A 23,643-nucleotide genomic window follows, 5' to 3' on the forward strand; every position below is an offset into this window, starting at 1 on the left:
TTAAGATTGTGCTGGTCTAAGAAGGAGGTGTGTTTAGGCGCATTGTTGGCGTGTTGCTATTTTAAGCATCTGAAACAGACTGTGCCATTGATCAGCTGAAACCTGGTCTAAAGTCCAGCGCAGAGTACATTAGTTATGCACCACAGTATGCAGGCCAAACATGTACACATTGCTTAATATACACTGGATGTACAGCAACACACAAGTATCTTTACATAAGAAACAAAATTAAAGGATTAAAATGTTACAAAAATCATAATTTTCTACATAAATATAAAAACCACTGCCTCCATGCGTTTTGTGAAAATTTGGGCGGTTTTGCAATGGTCCGTCCCCCATCCCCAGCCCCTTCCCTGGCAACACTGCTTTCTTCACCTCGGGGGCTTTTTTCAGATAATTTATGACAATTTGCATTTTTATAATGTTATTATCATTAGCAGTAATATTTATTATATGCATATTTATATTGGTTTAAATGAAAACAAGTTTAGATTTGTCCATCAGTCGGTTTTAGAGATGTATTCATCCCCATATGGGGCATAAGAATAGGACGTGTGTTTGGATATAATTCAGATTTTTTAGCACACTTCGTTATTATTGTTCTTTTTTTTTTTAAAAATTGCTGAAAATTAGAACTGAATTTGGAAATAGTTTTAAAACAAATCTTTGCGCTTAACAAACAATATTGAATATGTAGGCTAATGGATGTCTTCACTGGAGTGAATTTCCACCGTTTCCCTACTCCACAAAAGGAGTAAATAGTAAAAGTAAAGTAAAGAGGCCGAATGGAGAAGGTTAATTCGTTATCCTCATGCAGATGGTCTTTAACTGTTTTATCGCTAGTAAAGCATTCAGTTTTTCCACCTACAAATTCATTTAAATATCAAATGCGCCATGGCATGATGCAACTGATTCTTAAAGGGAATGGGAGATGAGACTCTGGTTGGTTTAATGCATGTTATGCTTATAACACACCTATACCTCATTAAGAGATTAAGCTTAACCCTGTTAGACCTTGCACCAGGGTGCAAACTGTATTTTTGACACATCCTTAATGATTTTAAATCATATGCTTTAAACTTTGTGCCCAAATTATTAAAATAGAGCCCTTAATATTTGCTGTCAAACTGTAGAAAGACTGAAGCCAAAGTGTATAAAGAAGTCAATAAAGGTGGAGGTGAAGTGTCAAAATTCTGAGAGTGATGTTTTGGCCATCCTAATATTGCACTGCCTTGTGCTGTCCCCAGTTACTGAGATAAATAGAGACATTAATATTTTGCTAAACTTGCCTGGATTTTAAAGACTTCAAAAAATGAATAGGCTGTCAGTGCGTTTTTCAACAACAGTTCAAAAATAAACTAGTCATTAAATAGACATGAATTCACATGTGAAATCTGTCCAATCTGTATATTGGTTGACTAGTCTTATTTTTGGACAATTGTTAGAAGATTGTTAGATTTTCCCTGACAGCCCAAATCTAGCCTTGTTTAAGCTGAGATGTCTATCTTCAGATGTCTATAGACGTCTTAAAAACAAAATAGCTTGATGGGTAAAAACTGCATCCATTGGCTTCAGTGCGTTTTATCCCAGGAAACAGTTTGTTCTTTAAAAACTCGGTCGAGGTTGCAGCCAGTGATTCTCTGTATAGTGATGGCAAATTTAGAGGCTTCGGTCTGTGATCTGGGGTGCGATTCGCAAACATTTGTCACATCAGCTGATTTGTGGGCCAGCTTGGACCTATTCATCAGGACCTGCTGTCACTGGCCAATGAATTTATGCTCTTCATCCACATACGGTGTCTCAGACCACATCGAAAGAGCCCTGGCCTGCCAGTTTCGCAACCTTCATGTCCATCAACTATGTTGCTGTGGTGGACTTTTTATTTCATTTTATTTTACTGCACCGGCTCAATATGATGTAGCATCATTAAACAAAGAGCCAATATTTTCCTTAATTTAGTAACTTGTTTTGTTACCCAACATTTGTGGTCCACGTTTTATTTATGTATTTTAGTTTTAATGAGCTTCTCAAACAAACAAACGCAATAACGTGATAAGTAATATACAACAGAATATAAAAAGGAATATAGTAACTTAATATACAAATTTATTATTAAATAAAAAAAGTGTATGAAGTATGAATATTTTGTTATTATACATTATTTTTATATATCTTCTATAGTCAATACATTGAAATATTCATTCCTTCATTTTCTTTTCGGCTTAGTCCCTTTATTAATCCAGGGTCGCCACAGCGGAATGAACCGCCAACTTATCCAGCACGTTTTTTTCGCAGCGGATGCCCTTCCAGCTGTAACCTATCCCTGGGAAAACATTTAAGTATATAAAATATAATTATTACATCATACATACTTAGAATTTGGATTATATTAGGTCTCATATAGTTCTAATTATATGTTGTTATAATTTATATTTAGATAAAATATTTATTAAATTATTTAATATGAAAATGCTATAATTTGAAATAATTTTGCTCGATTGTTATATATTTTTATTCATTCATTTATTTTCTTTTTAGCTTAGTCCCTTTATCAATCCGGGGTTGCTACAGCGGAATGAACCGCCAACTTATCCAGCACGTTTTTACGCAGCAGACGCCCTTCCAGCCATAACCCATCTCTGGGAAACATCCACACACACTTATCCACACTCATACACTACGGTCAATTTAGCCTATCCAATTCACATGTACTGCATGTCTTTGGACTGCAAACTCCACACAAAAACGCCAACTGACCCAGCCGAGCCTCGAACCAGCGACCATCTCGCTGTGAAGCGATAGCACTACCTACTGATCAATACTTCAGTCTTTAGTGCCATGATCCTTCAGAAATATTATAAACATATCTGCTGATTTCCACTTGTTTCCTGTCACTTTGTTCAGCTAAACATATCTTGCAGAATAAAAGCTAAAACTTGAAGAAGAAAAACTGTTTTGATCCCAACCCTTCGAACAGAAGTGCATTAATTACGTAATCTTTTTTATTTCAGTTATTGTAATGTGATGTCTTACTAAATCTTTTGATGTGAGAATCAAATAAAGATAAAAGTACATTTTGGCAAAAACAATAATAGTCTTAATTAAGCTTTGCATTTTACCAGCATTTGACATAATTTAGATTTATTATTCATACAGTAATGTCAGAATTACAAAAGATGTTGTTGTATTCAGTTCAGGGTTAGCAATAACAGCTCAATAGGCACTACCGGTCATAAGTTTGAGATCAGTTTTTTTTTTTTTTTTTTATTTAATAATTTTAATACAATTATTCTGTTCGTTGTGGCATTTTATATATGTAAAAAAATTAAGTTGTTAAATATATATTTATTTAATATTTATTTATTACTTTTAAATGAAATTATTAGTCCAGCCGGTAACACTTTTTTTAATGGTCCATTTGAGGATTAGTAGTCTTAATATGTTGATACTGCTCCTTCAACAAACATTTAACTGACTATAAGAAACTTTGCAAGTACATGTCAATTTACACTGACCCTTACCCCAAACCCAAACCCCAACCAAACAGTCTACTTAAGTCTAATGAAAATTAGAATTCAACAAACGGACAATTAAAATAAAGTGTGATCGTCAGTCTTTATTGCTTTTATTACTATTACATTAATAATATTAATAATAATAACAATAATAATTCATATTACAGTGATTTCTGAAGGCTCGTCACTCTGAAAACTGGAGTAATAAAGCTGAAAATTAATTGATAAAATTACTGAAATAGATGATTAATTTAAATGATAAACTACTTTTGAACAGTTAATTTATAGTGCAATAACATTTCACAATTTTACAATTTGTACTGTATTTTTGATACAGTTGGTGATCAGGAGAAGCTTATTTTTAAAACATTTAAAAATCATACTCACACCAAACCTTTGACCGGTACTGTAAATAATAGAACAGTATATGGATAAAACAATAATTGTTGCAATGAAGTTAACATAAGCTAACTCTTTATTTATAAGCACACTATTATCTACTGGCTAACAATATTACCTGCCAATTGTTAAGATATTACCAATTTTAGTACATATAAAGTGGGGCTGCACAATATATCATTTAATTATATATATCACAATGTCAACATTCGCAATAATCACATCACAGGATATACAATGTTGAGTCTGCATTATAAGTTTGAGGCCTGTGACTGTATGAGGATTTCAAAAGCATTTGGCATAAGGAATTGTACCATTGATATTGTTTTTTTTTTTTTTTTTGTTTATTTATTTTATAACACTGTATATTTCAGTTGTATCTTTTCCTTTATTGTGTTTATTTTTGCTTTGAATTTGTTTATTAAATTTTATGCAGAAATACACGCCTACGGAATTATTCAAATCAATCTAAAGGTGCTTTCTCAGCTAGACTTTTGTTTCGGAACTTGGCACGTTTCTCTTGTTAGCGTGGTTCGTTTGGCATATGTGAATCCAGAAATGGTGCTCGGATCCACGCCAAATCAATCGGTCCAAGCTCGCCTGAATGAGGTGGTCTCTTTTTGATTGAAACAAACCCTGGAGCGGATTGATTGTAGTGAGAAAGAAATACGATCCAACAAACTAACAAACCATACGATATCACAGTGCATTATGGATATGTAATAGTCATATATACAGCTATATGAAAAGGGAATTATAAGTAAGGTGGGGTGTTATTCCTACTGGTAAATGTGCGTTTCATGTCAAATACGAAAATGAAAGCATGCTGAACTATCAACGAGAGCTGTTTATCCGCTAGGAAAATTGACTGCAGTCGTGGTAGATCTGTTATTTCTTTCTTTAATGTAAAGCCTATGCATAATTCTAGCCATCGGCTATGTATGAGAAGGTCTCTGATTTATATTTGGTGACGATGTCTGTGGGTGTTACCATTCAAAATGAAAGTGCAGCTTTTCGCTTATAATGTCTTATTGCTCATTGTCATAAACTGAAATAAGGACGCATGACACAAAAATAAACTGTAAAACTCTGACCAATGTGACGAGTTTACTTGCACATGACTTGTTTTAGCTATTTTGGTCCATTTAGAAACTTTGTGTGAACGCAAACCGCACCAAGAACAAAAAGCTATTTCAATCCCTGTTTCAGAACAAAACAATCGATCTAGAGTTGTGAAAGCACCCTAAAATGATAAGATCTTTTCAAATAGAGATATTCAAGTCATGGTGTGAAATTGTAATCATATCACAATATGTATCGCAGACTAACAAAATATTGCAATGTTAAATTATATATTTCCAAAACCGTGCTGCCCCAATGTAAAGTATGATTTTGTTCTACGTCCCTAATCCTACCCAATATCTAAACCCTACTATCTTACTAACTATTAATAAGCAGCTAATTAGTAGTTTATATTAGTTAATTAGTTAATGGTTTGGTAATAGCGTGAAAGATTACATTAAAGAAAATAAACAATACTAAAGTAATTTATAACTCTATGCTTGTATCAGTGGCCAAATGACAAAATATTAGCCTATAGCATGTCCTATAGAAGCTCATTTTTATACATTAATCTTCCAACCCTGCACCATAACTCATTTTAGGTTTGAAATTCACAACCTGTTTTTACTGCTCTGGGTCAGTTTTGGTAATAACATTGAGCGCTTTCATTGGAGCTCGCAAATACTCAATTAACACAGGCTGCTATGATGAACGCCCCGACATCCCTAGTTCAAACCATCGGCCTGCAATATTGGATTGACCCTTTGCCTTCATAAGGCAGGACCTCATTAGCGATGGGTCTAACATGACCTTTATGTTGAAGTGTCTGGGATGCACACTTGTGTGGCGCTGCTCTAATCAACAGGGATTAATGGAGAGCGGCTTTTGAAATTACTGCTGTGGTCCAGTGCCGCTGATGGAGATGTCAGCTGTTCTAATGAACAGAACAGAGGCCGCACGAGGAACAGGTTATAATCTACATCGATTTTTCAGCACTGGTCACTGTATCCCCAAGTGTTAAGAGGAGAGGGTGTATTGATCGTAATAAAGCAGATGCTTTCGGTCAGGGAGAATCCAGTCAAGCTCTGGTCTTCTTTGTCACGACTCAGTGATGTCTATATCAGGACATGTAAGTGTTGTAATGGGGCAGCGGAGGGAATCAATAAGAGTATGTGTGCGGTTGGTAATTCTTTACCTTACATGTAGACATGGAACAGTTTAGTTACATGTACACAAGTAAGCTATTTATTTATTTATTAATTTATGTACACTAGGCATGGGACGATAACTGTTTTTAAGGTATACCGCGCTTTGGAAAAGACAAGGTTTTAAAACCTAATTTTTTGCTATACCGTTCCTATGGTATATGTAACATTTTAATTTGCATTTATTTTATTTTTGCATTTATTTATTTAGCTTTCTAGGACAACAGTATTTCCAACAGAAATGATCTCCAAACATGCTGTTTTTGAAATGTTAATACAGCAGAAGTCAATGATTTTATTTGAATTATAGCCTGACATGTTTATCGTTTCAAAAATATTTGAAATGTTTCTCAAAATAAAATATATTGTGTTCAAAAATGAAAAAAGTTGTTGTTTTTTTACCCAAAGATTTAAAAATAAAGTGTTTTAGAGTAGTAATCAAAATACCGTAAAACCGTAATATTTTCATATGTCCAAGGTAGTCATACCATCAGAATTTTATACTGGCCCATACATAATGTACACAGCAAAAAAATTGTAGTATTAATGGTAATAAATGGCAACTGTTGTTGGCATAATTCTTCTTCTTCTTCTTCTTCTTCTTCTTCTTCTTATTATTATTATTATTATTATTATTATTATTTTAAATACATTTAATTAGCAAGTGTATTATATATATATATATATATATATATATATATATATATATATATATATATATATATATATATATATATATATATATATATGTGTGTGTGTGTATGTGTGTGTGTGTGTGTGTGTGTGTGTGTGTGTGTGTGTGTGTGTGTGTGTGTGTGTGTGTGTGTGTGTGTGTGTGTGTGTGTGTGTGTGTGTGTATGAATATATGGTGAAACAGAAAAACAGCCACTAAAAAAAACAGTAATGTCAAGAAACAAAGAACAAAAATGTGAAATTTCATGCAGGGAATTCTGGGAAAGTCAATTTTTAGTTTTTTTTTTTTCAGTGGCTTTAGTGCATTTCTGACAACACAATTTACATTTGCACAACAGTTAATGCATTTCTCAAATCAATTAATCATTTGTTCACAGCATGGTAGCAGTTTCTCATTCCTTCCAACACGTTGCAAATGCTTTTGGACATGTTTCAACTGCTTTCATGCAACTCTCTGCTGATTTATAGCATTATCATTTGCTTATGTTATGTCTATCAAAATGAACTAAACTTGTGAATGCTGAATAGTCATTCCATATAAAACTAACAGTCCTCATTTCATTAAGTGTGTTTACATACAAAAATGTTAAACTATTTGTCAAAATCTGTCAAGCACATTTGATAAAAATGTTCATATCTTTTTTTTTTTTTTTTTTCCAGAAAATGTCTTTTACAGTTTGTCTCAGTTGCTTTGGTGCATTTCTTGTGAATTGTGAATGCTTTTGGACAAGCATCAATTGCTTTCATACAACTCTCTGTTATTTATAACATTATCATTTGCTTCTGTCATGTCAGTCAAAATGAACTAAACTTGTAAATGCTGAATAGTCATTCTATATAAAACTAATAGTCCTCATTTCATTACTTGAGTCATTACATACAAAAATGGTGAACTAGTTGTCAAAATCTGTCAAACTAATTTTATAAAACAAATTTAAATCTTTATTTTCCTGAAAATGTCTTTAAAATTGAACAATTTGATGAATGATATACAGACCTGTGCATGTTGTAGGCTCAGTTCCGAAATGTACTGCGATATTGTTTACAGTTCTGCACAGCTCTACCTAAAGGAAGTTTTTGTTTGTTGTAAATAAGGGTGTGTTTATTCTTTTGCACAATGCTGTGAGTAAATTAGGATTGCAAAGAGCAAATACAGAGTAAAAATGTGAAACATACATATTCAGTGGATTGTTCTCAGATACCTCACTAAATGGAGTGATGTCTAACTTTACTGTAGTTTTCAAATGGCTGTGCAAATAGTATATAGTGCTGTCTTGAGAATTTTCAGGACTTGTCACCAAAATCTGAATTTTTAGCATTGGAAGAAAATTACAGAGTAAACTGTCAATGAAAATAGGACAAAGCCATTTGACTATCTTGTTCATAAACAATGGTGTCAGGACTTTTCATTGTGACGATACTGTCCCTTTGATTGACATGAATACTTGCTTTTGAGGAATGAACTATCCATTTTGACCATGTGACATGCTTTTGCAGGTTATCAGCTAGGTTTTGCAGTTTGCACTAATTGTTTTGAGAAATGCATTAACTGTTGTGCAAATGTAAATAGTGTAGTGAGAAATGCACCAAAGGGACCAGTAAATTGAACCATTTCATGAATGGTTTACAGACCTGTCTGTGTTGTAGGTTCAGTTCCAATATGTACTGCAATTGTTTCCAGTTGTCCACAGCTCTAGCCAAAGAAGGTTTATGTATGTTGTAAATAAGGGTGTATTTATTCTTTTGCCCAGTGCTGTGGATAAATTAGAAGAGTATATGCAGTAAAGATGTGAAACATACATAATCAGTGCCTTGTACTCAGATACCTCATTAAAAGCAGTGATATCTAACTTTACTGTAGTTTTCAAATGGCTGTGCAAATAGTTTATACTGCTGTCTTGAGCATTTTCAGAAAGTGTCAACAAAATCTGACCTTTTGCATTAGAAAAATGTACAGAGTAAACTGTCATAATGAAAACACGACAAAACCATTTGACTATTTTGTTTATAAACGAAGGTGTGAGGACTTTTCATCTTGATTACACTGACACATTCATTGACATCAATACTTGCTTTTGAGAAATGAGCTCTCCATTTTGAGCAAGTGACACACTTTTGCAGGTTATCAACTAGGTTTTGCAGTTTGTACTAATTGTTTTGAGAAACTATTTACATGTGTTGTGCAAATGTAAATAGTGTTGTGTGAAATGCACCAAAGACACTGAGAAAAACTGTAAGTTTTTTTTTACAGATTCTTACTGTGGCATTTGTACAGTGTTTATTAAATCCATGTCTATTTTTATAGTGCACTATATTTATTTAAATTGTGAAAAAAAACACTATAGCACCAATGTAAAAATACTGTGGTACTGTCCACCATTGGAGCTAGTTATCAGATAGATAGATAGATAGATAGATAGATAGATAGATAGATAGATAGATAGATAGATAGATAGATAGATAGATAGATAGATAGATAGATAGATAGATAGATAGATAGATAGATAGATAGATAGATAGATTAGATTAGATAGATTTACATTTGATTTAAAATGTTAAATCTAGAACTATTTACATCACTGAGTAATGGAAAGAATTATTAAAAAAACTGTGAATTTATATGTTAGTTATTATAGGTTTTTGCGTCATACATTACACCCTGGGACGAGAAACATGTAGCCTACAGTGCTTATTTCTAGTAGTGACTAACACAGGGGTATTAAAGGTTTTATTGTAAACTTTATAAACTGACCTAATTTATTATGTGTTACAAAGACGAGGCATTTGGATCAGTAAAACTTATAAAATTATAAAAAGTATAGACTATATTTTTCGAAGATGTACAAAAAATGTTCACTAATGGGTTCCCAGTAGCCTGAAAACTATACTGAATGAGCTGGGGCTCAGCTCAAATGACAAAATATTACAGCTCAGTTTAACATCTAGTTATGGTGCTTTTTGGTGTTTTTTTATGTTATTGTGTAGATTAAAAACTCTCGGTTACTGTCATTGAATGCCAATGAATTCTACAACGAAAAAAAAGTGTTTAGAAGTCAGAATAAAAGTTTAGAAGAACAGTACTAATAGCAGTAAATGAATCTTCACTCTAAAATACAATCTCCCTGAAACACTCCTGGACTAAACAAACATGGAAACACATTCTGATCTAGCAACACGAAGTAGATAATTAATTTGATGAGAGGAAGCATCACAATCTGTCAGCTCTTCCACTGACAGCAGCAACGGGGATAAAATTATTCCACAAACAAAGCTGAATATTTTGTCCCGAGAGCTTTTAGATGTTATGCATCTTTTTGTAATTGCATTCCCAGTGCCGTTTGTGCCTGAAACAAAACAAGATTTATGACAATTGCAGCCGATCAAACATGTATACAAGGCAGAAATTAATGGCCGTCTCCTCAAAGTTCATCGCTGATTGTCATTTGTGCTATGGCTCGGAGGCGCGCAGAATGTTAATGAAAAAGTTGATCTGAAACACAGTGGCTCAGCGGTGCAGGGCAGACACAGACGCATGAAAAATGCATGGAGCTCGGTGCGCACCTCCAACTCCACTCATCGGAATTCCTCTCCCATTCCGACTGCCCAACAAACAAGAATATCAATTACATTAGCAATCTGGGTGGTGGTGAGCGAGTGTTGAGCGGCTCTCGTGAGACGCGGTGCTACCAATGCATACGATGGCCATTTTGAGCTCCACACTCAGCAGTCACCTCAGGAAAACACTGCGTTAATAGAGGCTGAAATGTTTTCACCAAAGAATATGTTCATTAACATTTGTGATTCACGCGGAGAAGCAAAAATCTCAGTGTGGGTTCCCTTTGTTCACATCAAATGAGTGATAATATTAGCCTAGTGCATAATTAACACATCCAATCTCTGTGTGTTTCAGGAAAACCCGTATATGTGTAATAACGAATGCGACGCTGAGACCGAAGAACTGGCCCATCCTCCCAAACTCATGTTCGACTCCGAAGGACGAAACCCCACTACATTCTGGCAGTCCACTTCTTGGAAGAAATATCCGAAGCCCCTTCAGGTCAACATTACGCTGTCCTGGAACAAAACTATTGAACTCACTGATGACATTGTCCTTACGTTTGAATCCGGCCGACCTGAGCAGCTGGTCTTGGAGAAGTCGCTGGATTATGGTCGCACGTGGCAGCCGTATCAGTTTTACGCCGCTGATTGTTTGGATGCATTTACCATGGAGCCAAAAGCGGTTCATCAGCTCACTACAAGCACCATGCTTGAAATCATCTGCACTGAAGCCTATTCAACAGGCTACGTGTGGAAGCAAGACAAGACTTTACGCTTTGAGATCAAGGACCGTTTCGCCCTTCTTGCAGGCCCCAGACTGCACAACATGGCTTCTCTGTATGGGCAGCTGGACACCACCAAGAACCTAAGGGATTTCTTCACCCTCACTGACCTCCGCATCAGACTCCTGCGGCCTGCAACCGGAGCCACCATGGTGGATGAGAACAACCTCTCCAGATACTTCTACGCCATCTCGGATATCAAAGTGCAGGGCAGGTAAGGTAATCTCTCTAATATTGAGTGTCAATTTAAATGAAAATGCCAAGCATTGGGTTTGCGCGATGGCGGCTTTATAATCTAAAATGCATTAGAGTTAATGTATGACTCATGAAGAACTAAAGCATTGGTTGATTACCATTATCAGCAACTAACGGAAGGTTGATTCATTAGTAAAAAAATTAACACACTTTTAACCCTTTGTGTACGCTAACACCGATGTGATCAGCATTGGCTGTTCCCTGCAGCAAATGTTTACACAATTGTGCTTGGAATGTTTCTTTTAGTGCATTGCGTCATCAGATGCTAAAAATCAATCCGCTCTGCACACATCGCTTCCGGAGCAAATATACACGTCCTTAAAAAGCGCTTTTGCAGACCAGTGTTGTTCTGTTGGTATTTCAGTTACTGCAAACTCAAGAATTTCCCCATGTTACACCATTAATAAAATAATCATTACAAATATTTTAAAATTTGAGTAAAACAATCAACCCAGGCTCATTCTGTAAACGTATTCCCGTGGTCGTTTCTGGAGACTGCGAATTATGTAGCTGGAGGTACGTATGGCTGCTTTTAATTTTTTAAGCGAACGCTATGGGGCGGTATGACGCTGTTCCTGTAAGGACCGCTTAGCTTCATGTGGAAGGCTTTCCCGCTACAACCAGTTGGTTCAGTTAGCTCATCGTGTACGTTGGCGGACTCGAGATGCAGAGTGGAGCTGACGACGACTGGGTTCGAGTCCGGGGAAAAGCGGTTCTAGAAAAGAGATAAGAAAAAACAGAATCCAAAAAATAAAGTAAACAAAATCGTAACAGGGTGAGAATGTGGTCAAATCTGAAAATGTGATTAAAATCAGGCTATGGCTTTCTTTTTCTGGATGACTTTTGTAAATTGTTGGTTGGGTTTAGGGAAGTAAGCAGGTGGGCGGGTCAATCAGTAAAATTGGTTGGGTTTAGGGAAGGAGGAGAAGGGTGGGTCAGCCGATTAGCCAGTCGCCCAGTCAATCATTCAGTCAGTCAAACAGATAGGTACTCGACAGCGGCATCTGGCGGGTTTAAGCGAGAACAGCGCGGCTGGAACGGCACTCGTGAGAGACATTTGTGATATGAAAAAGCACACACAGTGGCCTCTCATGCATCGCGAAAACAAAAACTGCAAAAATACGTACCTCCCAGGATGTATTTCGCAGTTTCCAGAAACGTCTACGGGACTACATTTTCAGAATGATCCTGGGTTGAAAATAATACATGTTTTCGATATATACTGTACATTTATCTGTTTTGTGAAGTAGCGTGGCTTTAGATTTTGTTTGTTACCTCTGATTTAGGCTAATTTATTTGGACGTGATTCAAATGGTGCGGGACAAGGAACATGGATTCAAGCAACTTTGCCATATTTTAAGCTTGGAGCTAGAATATAATTGAAGTTAGTCTTCTTGTGCGGTTGACGCAAACTTCACGGTTCACTAAGTTGTGATCTCAAATCACAGAAATGCCACTCGTATGAATGAATAAATCTTCAAAGATACACAAAGATACACAAATATGTCATATGTACATGCAACTTATATTTCAAAATTGATCAAAAATGGTTCATCTATGACATATATTCTATATTTATGAGGTCCTAGCTACATTTCCAGGTTTTGATGATTAGGCTATATGTTAATACATTTATGTACAGCAGTTTTCTTTTTACTTTTAAAAAACAGTAGCCTACAATTTTAATAAACTTTTAAAAGCACATTTTCTTTTAAAACATTGTCATTTTATTTTGTTCGAGTTTTTTCCCTATAAGCACAGTAGTGGCAATGTTCAAACCATTTATGTTTAAAGTGGCTGACAATAATAAATATTATTAATAATAGGAATTAATCTGCCTTGTTTTTTTTACTGCGCTACTGTATTTCAATACTGGTTATTATGGTGGTACTTGGAGAGACTATGTTTTTCTTAGGTGGTACTTGAGGAAAAAAGTTTGAGAACCACTGCACTACAGTATTAGTTCATGCTTAATTAACGCACTGGTAATCATGAGAACTAAACCATGAACCAGCATCTCATAACCTCATTTAATAATAATAATAATAATAATAATAATAATAATACAATTCAATTAATCTGTATTTCTATATTGCTTTTTAGAATGTAGATTGAGCCAAAGCCGTTTAACCTAAATGAAAAATTAAACTAAAAGGAGCAACACTGTGGCTCAGTTGTTAGCACTCTCACCTCCCAGCAAGAAGGTTGATGATTCCTGGCTGGGCCAGTTGTCATTTTTGTGTAGAGTTTGCATGTTTTCCGGGTGATTTAGTCCGGGTGCTCCAGTTACCCCCACAAGTCCAAAGACATTCACTATAGGTGAATTTGTTAAACAAAGAAAAAAATGGCCATAGTGTATGAGTATGTGTGTAAATAAGTGAGTGTGTGGGTGTTTCCCAGTACTTGTTTATAGCTGGAAGGGCATCCGCTGCGTAAAACATGCTGGAATAGTTAATGGTTCAATCAGCTGTGCACTGTAAACCCTAATAAGTTGAGACTACTCAAATGATTTGAGGAAAGTGATTGCCTCAGTTCGTTTGAGTAACAGGAAATCAACAACTCAATTAATTTAGTTGACCAAATATGGTCTCCTCAACTTAAATGTTTAAGTACAGAAAGATGGGATGCAGCTGGAAGGGCATCTGCTGTGTAAAAACATGCTGGATAAGTTGGTGGTTCATTCCACTGTGGCAACCCCAGATTAATAAAGGGACTAAGCCGAAAAGAAAATGGATGAATGAATGAAACTAAAATGGCTAATAAACTAATCTTCCATTTTTTTTTTTTTTTTATATCTTTACTTACTTCCAGGGCCATTTATATCCTTGATATTGATATTTAACTGCACCATGTTGGTATTTCGTAATGTCTAATTTTTACAAGGTAGATCTTTAGCCCAACACTCAACCCCCAACCTGGACGACCAGGTTACACATGCACATACACTAGGGTCAATTTAACTTATCCAGTTCACCTATAGTGAATGTCTTTGGGGGAAACCAGAGCACCCAGAAGAAACCCACGAACACGAGAAGAACATGCAAACTCTACGAAGAAATGCCAACTGATCCAGCCGGGACTCGAACCAGTGACCTTCTTGCGCTTCCCACTGCGCCACCATGTCGCCCCTGTGTGTATATCAATTAAGAAAATCTTTATAAGCATTTAAACTGCTGCGCTTCAGCAAAATTCAGCATCACAAGCAAAATGTCCACCTTGTATCGACCAATCAGCACGGTTGTCAAGGCAGAATTTCAAGCACAACCAACAGTTTTAAGCTAAAGTAAAAAAAAAAAAATCAAATGTTAAGTTCGTAGAACTTAAAATACTAATAAAACGTTTTTGCTGCCCAATGAGTAAATTAAACATACCTGTTGAATTTTTTATGCCAAAACTTGGTATTTCAAGAATTGTCAAGTTATAATAACTTATTATCTTTTGTAATGTCAACAGCGGGGTTTACAGTGTGGCAAACCCTGACAAATAAGGGACTAAGCCCAAGAAAAATGAATGGATGAATGAAAACTACAAAAAGCAATAACAATATTTCAGATTGTGGAAGATTCCAGCATGGGAATTTGCAGACGAATATGAAAGTGAATATATGAATTGTATATGACTACATAAAAATATCTAAAATACTTTTAAATACTCAGTAATTCATTGGCCACAGCCATATCACCCTACATTTCAAGAACAGTTACTTATTGAAGCTAAGCAGGGCTAAGCCTGGTCAGTACCTGGATGGGAGACCACATGGGAAAACTAGGTTGCTGCTGGAAGTGGTGTTAGTGAGGCCTGCAGGGAGTACTCAACTTTTGTTCTCTGTGACATCTAATGCCCCAGTGTAGTGAAGTAAACCATACTGTTAGTGAGAAGTCTTTTGGATAAGACTTTAAACCAAGGTCCTGACTCTTTGTGGTCATTAAAAAATTCTATGGCAATTCTTGTACAGAGTAGGGGTGTAACTCCAGTGTCCAGGTTAAATTCCCTCCATTGGCCCTTACCCATGATGGCACCTCAGTCATTCCATCCACCGAACTGGCTCTATCACTGTCGCTGTTGTGTAGAGACCCTCTTTCCCATGATTGTGAAGCGCCGTGGGTGTATGGCCATACACAACAAATGTGCTATAAAAATACATATTCACATTAAGTAATATGTTAAGAGGTTATAGGTTATTATGGGAAACTTGATTCAGAGATGACATACAATAAGTCGAAACTTTATGTGCATTGTCTAAGCAAGCAGTAATACATATAATTGCATGTGTATTATAATATCTAATAAAAATTTTAATTATGTGATTTATTTATTATATATAAAAATACTACATAAATACATGATTATTTTTTACTTACTTGTTTTTATTACGTTACAAGAAAAGCTAGTTAATATTCTGTATAAAATTAAACCAGCCACATATTACTTAAAACTAGAAAATATTAATGATGGATTAATTATTTTAAATAATCACTATATGAAATTATTGGTACAATAAAAAACTGTAGATTAATTCCTCTTGGAAGGGAAAAAAGTAAAGTTGAAACACAATGAACATAATTTGGTGCCTCCAATGGTCAAGACATGGACTGAATAATAACAATACCAAAAGTCATTATGTATGGTTATTTCAGAGGCAGGATTTATTTAAAGAACCCTACAGAGAGTCTGTCAAACTTACTTTTACAAATGTGACAACTTTAAGGGGGAAATTATGCAGCGTTTTCTGCACATACTCTTTTGCGATGCTCCACATGGTGTCAAATGACAGCATAAGCATAACGAGTGACCGCTTATATCCTGCTCTAAAATTAGAAGTCAAGCTGGATGAAGGGACATGGCAATGGGCAATAAAGGATAAAATGGACCTCAAAGGCCTCATTTGACATGCATAAAAAAGCAAAAAGCGCAGCCTGACTTCACAATGTCTTCACAAGTCAAATGAATACACAATAGAAACAAAAAGCACAACAGCTGCTCTCCAAATTGGGCCGGAATGGCTCATAAGCAGTTGGTTTATGTGAGAATAACTTGATTCATAATGACGCGTTTGATTGGTCCCTTGTGAATCTCAATGCACAGCTCTAAATTAGGATTCAAAGGACTGCAGTGGTAGATTAGGGCAATTACAGAGCGAGCTAATTGGAAAGAGACTAATCTACTAATTAAGACCATTTACTGCTGATTAAATAATAACCACTGGGGACACATCACTATGCAAGTGTGCCTGTTGGGCGACATTAATATGACTTTGCATCTGTAATGATTACTGAGAGTGTTTTATGTAGATGGTGGCGCGTGTTTTTATTTATTTTATTATTATTTTTTTTATCTTTTCATATTTTAAACCTTTGGAGTTTAGACAAAACTAGACTGCTATGTTTTCATTTGAAGACCAGTTCCCAGAAAGTCATGCACATGCTTGCCTCAGTGGACCAAACTCCTCTTGTGTCAGAAATTGTTTGCTTATTGAGTTGGATGAGCAGACAGATCTTAAGGTAGTGGTGGGAAATCATGCACATGGTGTACCACTGATGCAGAAACAAACAAAATCTAGTGGATGTCAACAATAAAATTTTTAAATAACAAGAAAAATATATATATATTATTACTTTTAATTATGTATTATTAGGTATTATTATTATTATTATTATTATTATTATTATTATTAAATATTATTGAAAATCTACCTTTATTCACTTAGATATTTTAGCGCGGATGTATACCTGACTGGTGAGCCATCAGACAAAAATGTGCCCTTCTGAATCAAATCAGCAGAATGCCTGACATTAACTGCAGTTCGGCAGTTTAGCTTTAACTCATGAACATTTCATTCATGCCATCGCAAATAAAGAGTAAGGACTGGTAAGAGTGTTATGGAATTTAATAGGGATGCCTTGGTTCTTAATATAATATTGAACCATACGGTACGACCTCCACTAATCTAATCTTTTCTCGGTTATGCGTTTAAATAATTAATGTGCGTTTTATATCTCCCCGAATTGACTGTGTGTCCCTCTAAATCCATAAGCTGAGATGAGGAAACTCCTCCCCGCGAGTAAATATCCAATCACTATGCTCTAAAGTTGACCATCATTCCACACTTTAACATGGCGAGCGGCGGTAAAGTGAGGCTGAGGCAACAGTACGGGGAAGCGCCGGCGAAGTGAGGCAACAGTACAAGGAAGTGCCGGCAGCTTTCTAATCTGCGGTGTGAGGACATTTCGGTTTTGCTGGTAAGTATAATGCCAATAAAAGAAAAAACGGTGAACAAAAAATAACTGTGTGCAAGCATTGTTTTGCACAAATAACCATAACTGCACATCTGTAGAGCCATCACTCAGCAATATCACTGTCTGAAGGCAGAATAGCAAAGAAGGTAATAAAGTCCTCTAAATAGCAACTATCCCTCGCTGAATCTACCCAACTGGTTCCGAGAGACAACAAAGGCAGTGGGGGCGTTTATTGCTAAAGATTTGCAGCCGTTTTTAATTGGAGATGTGGGCTTTTGAAATTTTATAAAAGCACTCGATCTGCGTTACAGACTACAGTCTTGCATTTTTTCAGCACCGAGATAATTAAGATGGTTTATTTATGTTTACTTAAGTACAAATGTGTTTATTCGAAATGGCCAACTTATATTTATCTTTATTAACTTCACATGTATATTTATTTTTAAAGTGTAGGATTTTATGTGTTCCCCAGTTTGTATATTGGCTACCAGCCGCTGTGAGATTTCAGTGTTCATTTTTTAATACAATACACTAGGAAATAGTGTACTTTTTTTGGCTTTTAAGTAAAACAAAATGAGTATTGCAATAAATCCTTTTTATTTTTATTTTTTTTGTGGCGACCCCGGATTAATAAAGGGACTAAGCCAACAAGAAAAATGAATGAATGTTTACTTCAATAATGCCACTAATATCTGCATACTCCAAAATTTCTTAATTCGATTTCTGTTTAGTTTAGTTGAGACTTTAGTTGCATTAAGGCAGGGGTGTCAAACTCAATTCCTGGAGGGCCGGAGCCTTGCACAGTTTAGTTCCAACCCTGCTCCAACACACTTACCTGTAGGTTTCAAACAAGCCTGAAGGACTCAATTAGTTTGATCAGGTGTGTTTAATTAGGGTTGGAACTAAACTGTGCAGAGCTGCGGCCATTTTGGAACTGAGTTTGACACCTGTGCATTAAGGTAAGCAAAAATCAATTTTTACATTGTAGACTTTTGATCAGAGTATTGTCTTAATCATATCAAAATCATATTAAAGTATCGTTGCCCATGTAAACATACTCAAACTCTAAACATATAATAATCTAGATTTAAAAAAATCTCTATAATATATATATATATATATATATATATATATATATATATATATATATATATATATATATATATATATATATATATATATATATATATTAGGGATGCACCAATATACACCAAAACAACGTGGGCGAAACAATATGGTGTGATGAAGCAAACAGAAAACTGTGACCTGCATGTTTTATCTGCAATGTGTATCTATTCGTTCTGGGGTGCTTTTCTTAAACAATGACATAACTTGCGGCTAAACTATCATAGTACGATGCATCGCTTGGGAAAAGAATGATGTAGTGATAGGTGTTTCCCAAAACTGTAGTTTCAGTGTTGCAAATCCATCGTTTGAACCATGCTAGTTATAACGTAAAACGTCTATAGTGATGCTCTAAATAGGGTGAAATAACTACTACTTTAGAGAAAAAAAGTGCACAATTGCACTCGTTTTCCATATCAATTGAAATATACAGTTGAAGTCAGCATTATTAGCCCCCCTTAGAATTTGTTTTTCTTTTTAAAATATTTAGAAAAACCTTAATAAGCACACAGAAGTGTTCAAGTCCTAATAAAGATATGTCTGGCTTTAATATGTTTTGGAGGCTGAAGCTCATGATGTTGACCAGGATCTCCCCCTAAAAGCCTCCCTGTAAACCAAAACTTCCAAAATCTAGTCTAAATAATCCACACAGAAAGTTTTGGGGTCATCAAAACCTGCAACCGGGTAACCACACTTCAAAGATACTGCTTTCTGTTACCACAGAATAAATAAGATCAATTATAATTTACAAACAAAGTCCTTCTGGGGTAAAAGAGCTCCAGTAAACTCTCTTTTCTGTGGTAAAATTGTTATTTTCTCATCTTCTTCTGCCTTTTTTAGGAAAGAAAACAACCCTTTCACATAAAGAAAAGGTATTTTAGGTAATGATTGGGAAAGAAAAGTGATGTATGTTTCAGCAAACAGCTTTTGTTTGCGTTTACAGCAATCTGAGGCCTTTGTTTCTTTGCAGTCTCCATATTTTGCCATTTATTAGTTCCTGAGGCATTTCAGAGGTGAATACAGGTACATCCAATATCTTCTCCTGCCTGTGGGTTTTCAATTCAATTTAATCCCAAAAATCTCTGACACGGAGAAGAATATTACTGAGGAGGTCTTCGGACCAGGCTGTGGTGATTCACTTCCTCTACCACTCAGTATAAAGAGAGAGAGAATATAGCAGAGAAATTTCATAATAAATAACTTTTGTATAAACTCAGCAAATACGTGCATTTACTATATGACTACCAACAGCTACACAGTAATATTATGATGTAAATTAATGTTAGTCATGACCTTCAAATATTTTATTTCAAAGATTTAAAGCAAAAGATTTAAAACTCTCTCTTCATAAACAAGCAAGCGCAGAAACGATATAAATAAGACATTCATTTCACAACTTCAGTAATTATAATAGGAGTGTTTGTGCATTAGTCCAGCTTAAATAAATGTTTTGGCTCGACAATTATGCTCCTTCTCAACATAGTGCTGAAAATGCAAAGCAACTACAGCTTTATAAATGTGTTTTACGAAGACTGTCGGCGTGTTCTACAGATCTACTGGATCCAGAAAGGGGAATTGCTGATGACTTGTTAGCTTTATTTCTTGAGCACTTTATTAATCTTTAAAACTTGCAGACCTTGTGCATTCACAAACAGCTGGGTTACACTGTAAGTAAGGTACTGTAACATTTAAAAAAGCATAATAGGAGCACTTTAACATGAAATGAAACTGAAACAGAGGCCAATTTAGTGTTGGAGGTTTCATGGTTAAATTTGACTCATAACTAAAAAAATAGCACAGTTTTGCTCAAAGTATTGCAATGCACACAACATTATGGGTGACATATCAGAGTTCAAAAGAGGACACATTGCTGGTGAGGGACTCATTGGTGCATCTGTCACCAAGACAGCAGATCTTTGTGATCTACCAAGTACCACAGTATCCAGGGTAATGTCAGTATACCACCAAGAAGAACGAACCACATCCAACAGGAGTCACTCTGGATGCAAGAGGAAACTGTCGGAAAGGGATGTCCAGGTGGTAACCTGGATTGTATCCAAAAAACTTAAAAATACAACTCACTGCCATTTATCAGGATGATACTGCACCAATGCACACAGCAAGACAAGTGGATTTACATATACATTTAGTCATTTAGCAGATGCTTTTGTCCAAAGCAACTTACTATTGAGGAGGCATTTAGCGGGAGAGCGTTTCTACAGTTGGTTTGTCAAGCCCACTCATTTGTGTAAAGCCTATTTCATAAATGTTTGTGTGGTTTGAACAGAATCAGAATCAGTTTTATTGCCAAGTATGCTCTACACACACACAAGGAAATTGTTTTGGCTACAGAAGCTTCCAGTGTACAACAAGTGACAAGTGAGAACACAAAATAAATATTAAAAAAAAGATGATAAACAAGATGCAGTTAGTCAAGAAATCTGGATGTTGAATTGTATGTACAGATTTGTTATAAATATACAGGTTATAAGGTGCTATGTACAAATGCAAATGTAGAAAGTATTGCATTGTATATTGATATAAGGTGCGTACGAGAAAGTGTGTATGAGAAAGTATTGCACATATTTATTGCACCGTTGAGGGATATTTAACTGTTCATAGAGTAGATGTCCTGAGGAAAGAAATTTTTCCTGTGTCTGGCTGTTTTTGTACTTGGTGCTCTGAAGTGCCAATCAGACGGTAACAGTTCGAACAAGTAGTGTGCTGGGTGCGAGGCGTCAAGAGTGATTTTGCGAGCCCTTTTACTCATTCTGGAAGAGTACAGTTCTTGAAGTGTAGGAAGGGTAGTGCCAGTGATACGTTCAGCAGTCCGGACTATTCGCTATAGTCTACAGAGGTCGGTTTTGGTAGCTGAGCCGAACCAGATGGTGATTGAACTGCAGTGGATGGATTGGATGGCAGCTGAGTAGAACTGCAGGAGCAGCTCCTGTGGCAGGTTAAACTTCATCAGCTGATGAAGGAAGTACAAATAAAGTAAAAAAATAAAGTATTTTTTATCTTTATTTTTTAATAAAGTATTTTTTATACTAGTATAAGTGTTAATCTGGTTTTCATTTTAATGTCCATTGTTTATTTGATTTATTTAAAATTGGCAGGATTTACCTGGATTTACATGGACCAATGCAGCAGCTACATCATGTAAAGGCTGATTAACCGTTTTTGCCATTTTACTTCTGTTATATATACATTAGTAACTCTCTCTGTCTTGTCCATTAAAACCATGCTTCTGCCCTCGGGCTCTGTGAAACCACTTAACGTCACTTGAATACACCCCTCATACTGATTAACATAGGCTTTGCATACAGGTTAAAGTAGAAAATTAAATTGAAAAAAAAAAAACTCAAATAAAAAGTTGTCAAAAAAGAAAAACTTACATTTACATTTTAATTAGAATTGTGCCACTATTTTACCATGAATATTAATAACAAACATTGCGTTTGCAATTTATTTTTTAGTTTGGCTTTTCATTTTAATATTATCAGTCTTGATGCAGAAATGCAGTGAAAATGAAATGCTAAAAACTTCATTTTAATTATCGATTTGAAAGGGACGATGTGCTGTCACAGTGAAAATCAAAATGAAAATTAAATAATCTAATTTAATTTTAAATTTTAGCAGATATTTTGCGAACAGTGTTTTATAATGAAATTGTTAATCTGGTTTTCATTTTAATGTCCGTTGTTTATTTGATTTATTTAAAATTGGCAGGATTTACCTTCCATATAAAACAGTATATTTTGTAAATAAAGATAAAAAATACTTTGACAGAAAACTTTCAATAAAGTGCAAGGGTTTTATTAACCACTTCCCTGCTGTACAGAGTAAACCCTGGCTAACCCAGGCTCATTACCGATCGGTACCCAGGTCTACATTTCTGGGGACCGCAAAATACGTAACTGGAGAATTTGGGATTAACAACATAAAAGCATGGATCCATCTTGCCTTGTATCAATGGTTCAGGCTGGTGGGGGTGGTGTAATGGTGTGGGAGATATTTTCTTGGCACACTTTGGGCCCAGTAGTACCAATAGTACAGCCTACCTGAGTATTGTTGCTGACAATGCTCATACCTTTATGACCACAGTGTACCAATCTTCTGATAAATACTTCAGCAGGATAACGTGCCATGGCTTTTATCATCTCGGACTGGTTTCTTGAACATGACAATGAGCTCACTGTACTAAAATGGCCTCCACAATCACCAGATCCTAATTCAAAAGAGCATCTTTTGAATGTGGTGGAAAAGTAGATTTGCTTCATAGATGTGCAGCCAACCAATGTACACCAATTGCGTGATGCTATCATGTCAATATGGACCAAAATCTCTAAGGAATATTTCCAGTACCTTGTTTAATCTATGCCACAAAGGATTAAGGGAGTTCTAAAGGCAAAAGGGGGTCCAACCCAGTACTAGTAAGGTGTACCTAATAAAGTGGCCGTCTAGTGTATACTGTATATGCAAATGCTTTTTTATTTTGAGGTTTGAGGACTTATTCAAAAATGAACCTAAAATTAAAATCTATTTTCATATTTTTTATAAAGGGTGTATGTTAATTTTGACCCGCCAGCTATAAAGCCATTGTCACACCACAAAAACTACAGTACAGACACACACTTGCACACTCCAACAATAATTCACAGAGAAATAAGTACAAGCCTTGGCTCAGTTGTGTTGCCAGATGTTGTTTAAAACCAAACACCAGACAATAACATATGCATAATAAATTAAACTTAATCCAAATGCTTGAAAATAAGGCAAAAACATCCCAACCTGCATCTGCTTACTTAAATAA

The 23,643-nt window shown here is 35.5% G+C and overlaps 1 protein-coding gene across 3 annotated transcripts in view; it reads left to right on the forward strand.

The window, feature by feature from the left end:
- Positions 1 to 23,643, forward strand: part of ntng1b (netrin g1b) — a 167,463-nt gene that overhangs the window by 77,297 nt on the left and 66,523 nt on the right. For all 3 annotated transcript variants that reach the window (XM_009298418.5, XM_682846.9, XM_073924384.1), the window contains one exon: positions 10,785 to 11,428. In XM_009298418.5, coding sequence (XP_009296693.1) covers positions 10,785 to 11,428 — 644 coding nt within the window. The remainder of the gene's footprint in view (positions 1 to 10,784; positions 11,429 to 23,643) is intronic.

Source organism: Danio rerio, chromosome 2, assembly GCF_049306965.1.
Source record: "Danio rerio strain Tuebingen ecotype United States chromosome 2, GRCz12tu, whole genome shotgun sequence".
Taxonomy (NCBI): domain Eukaryota; kingdom Metazoa; phylum Chordata; class Actinopteri; order Cypriniformes; family Danionidae; genus Danio; species Danio rerio.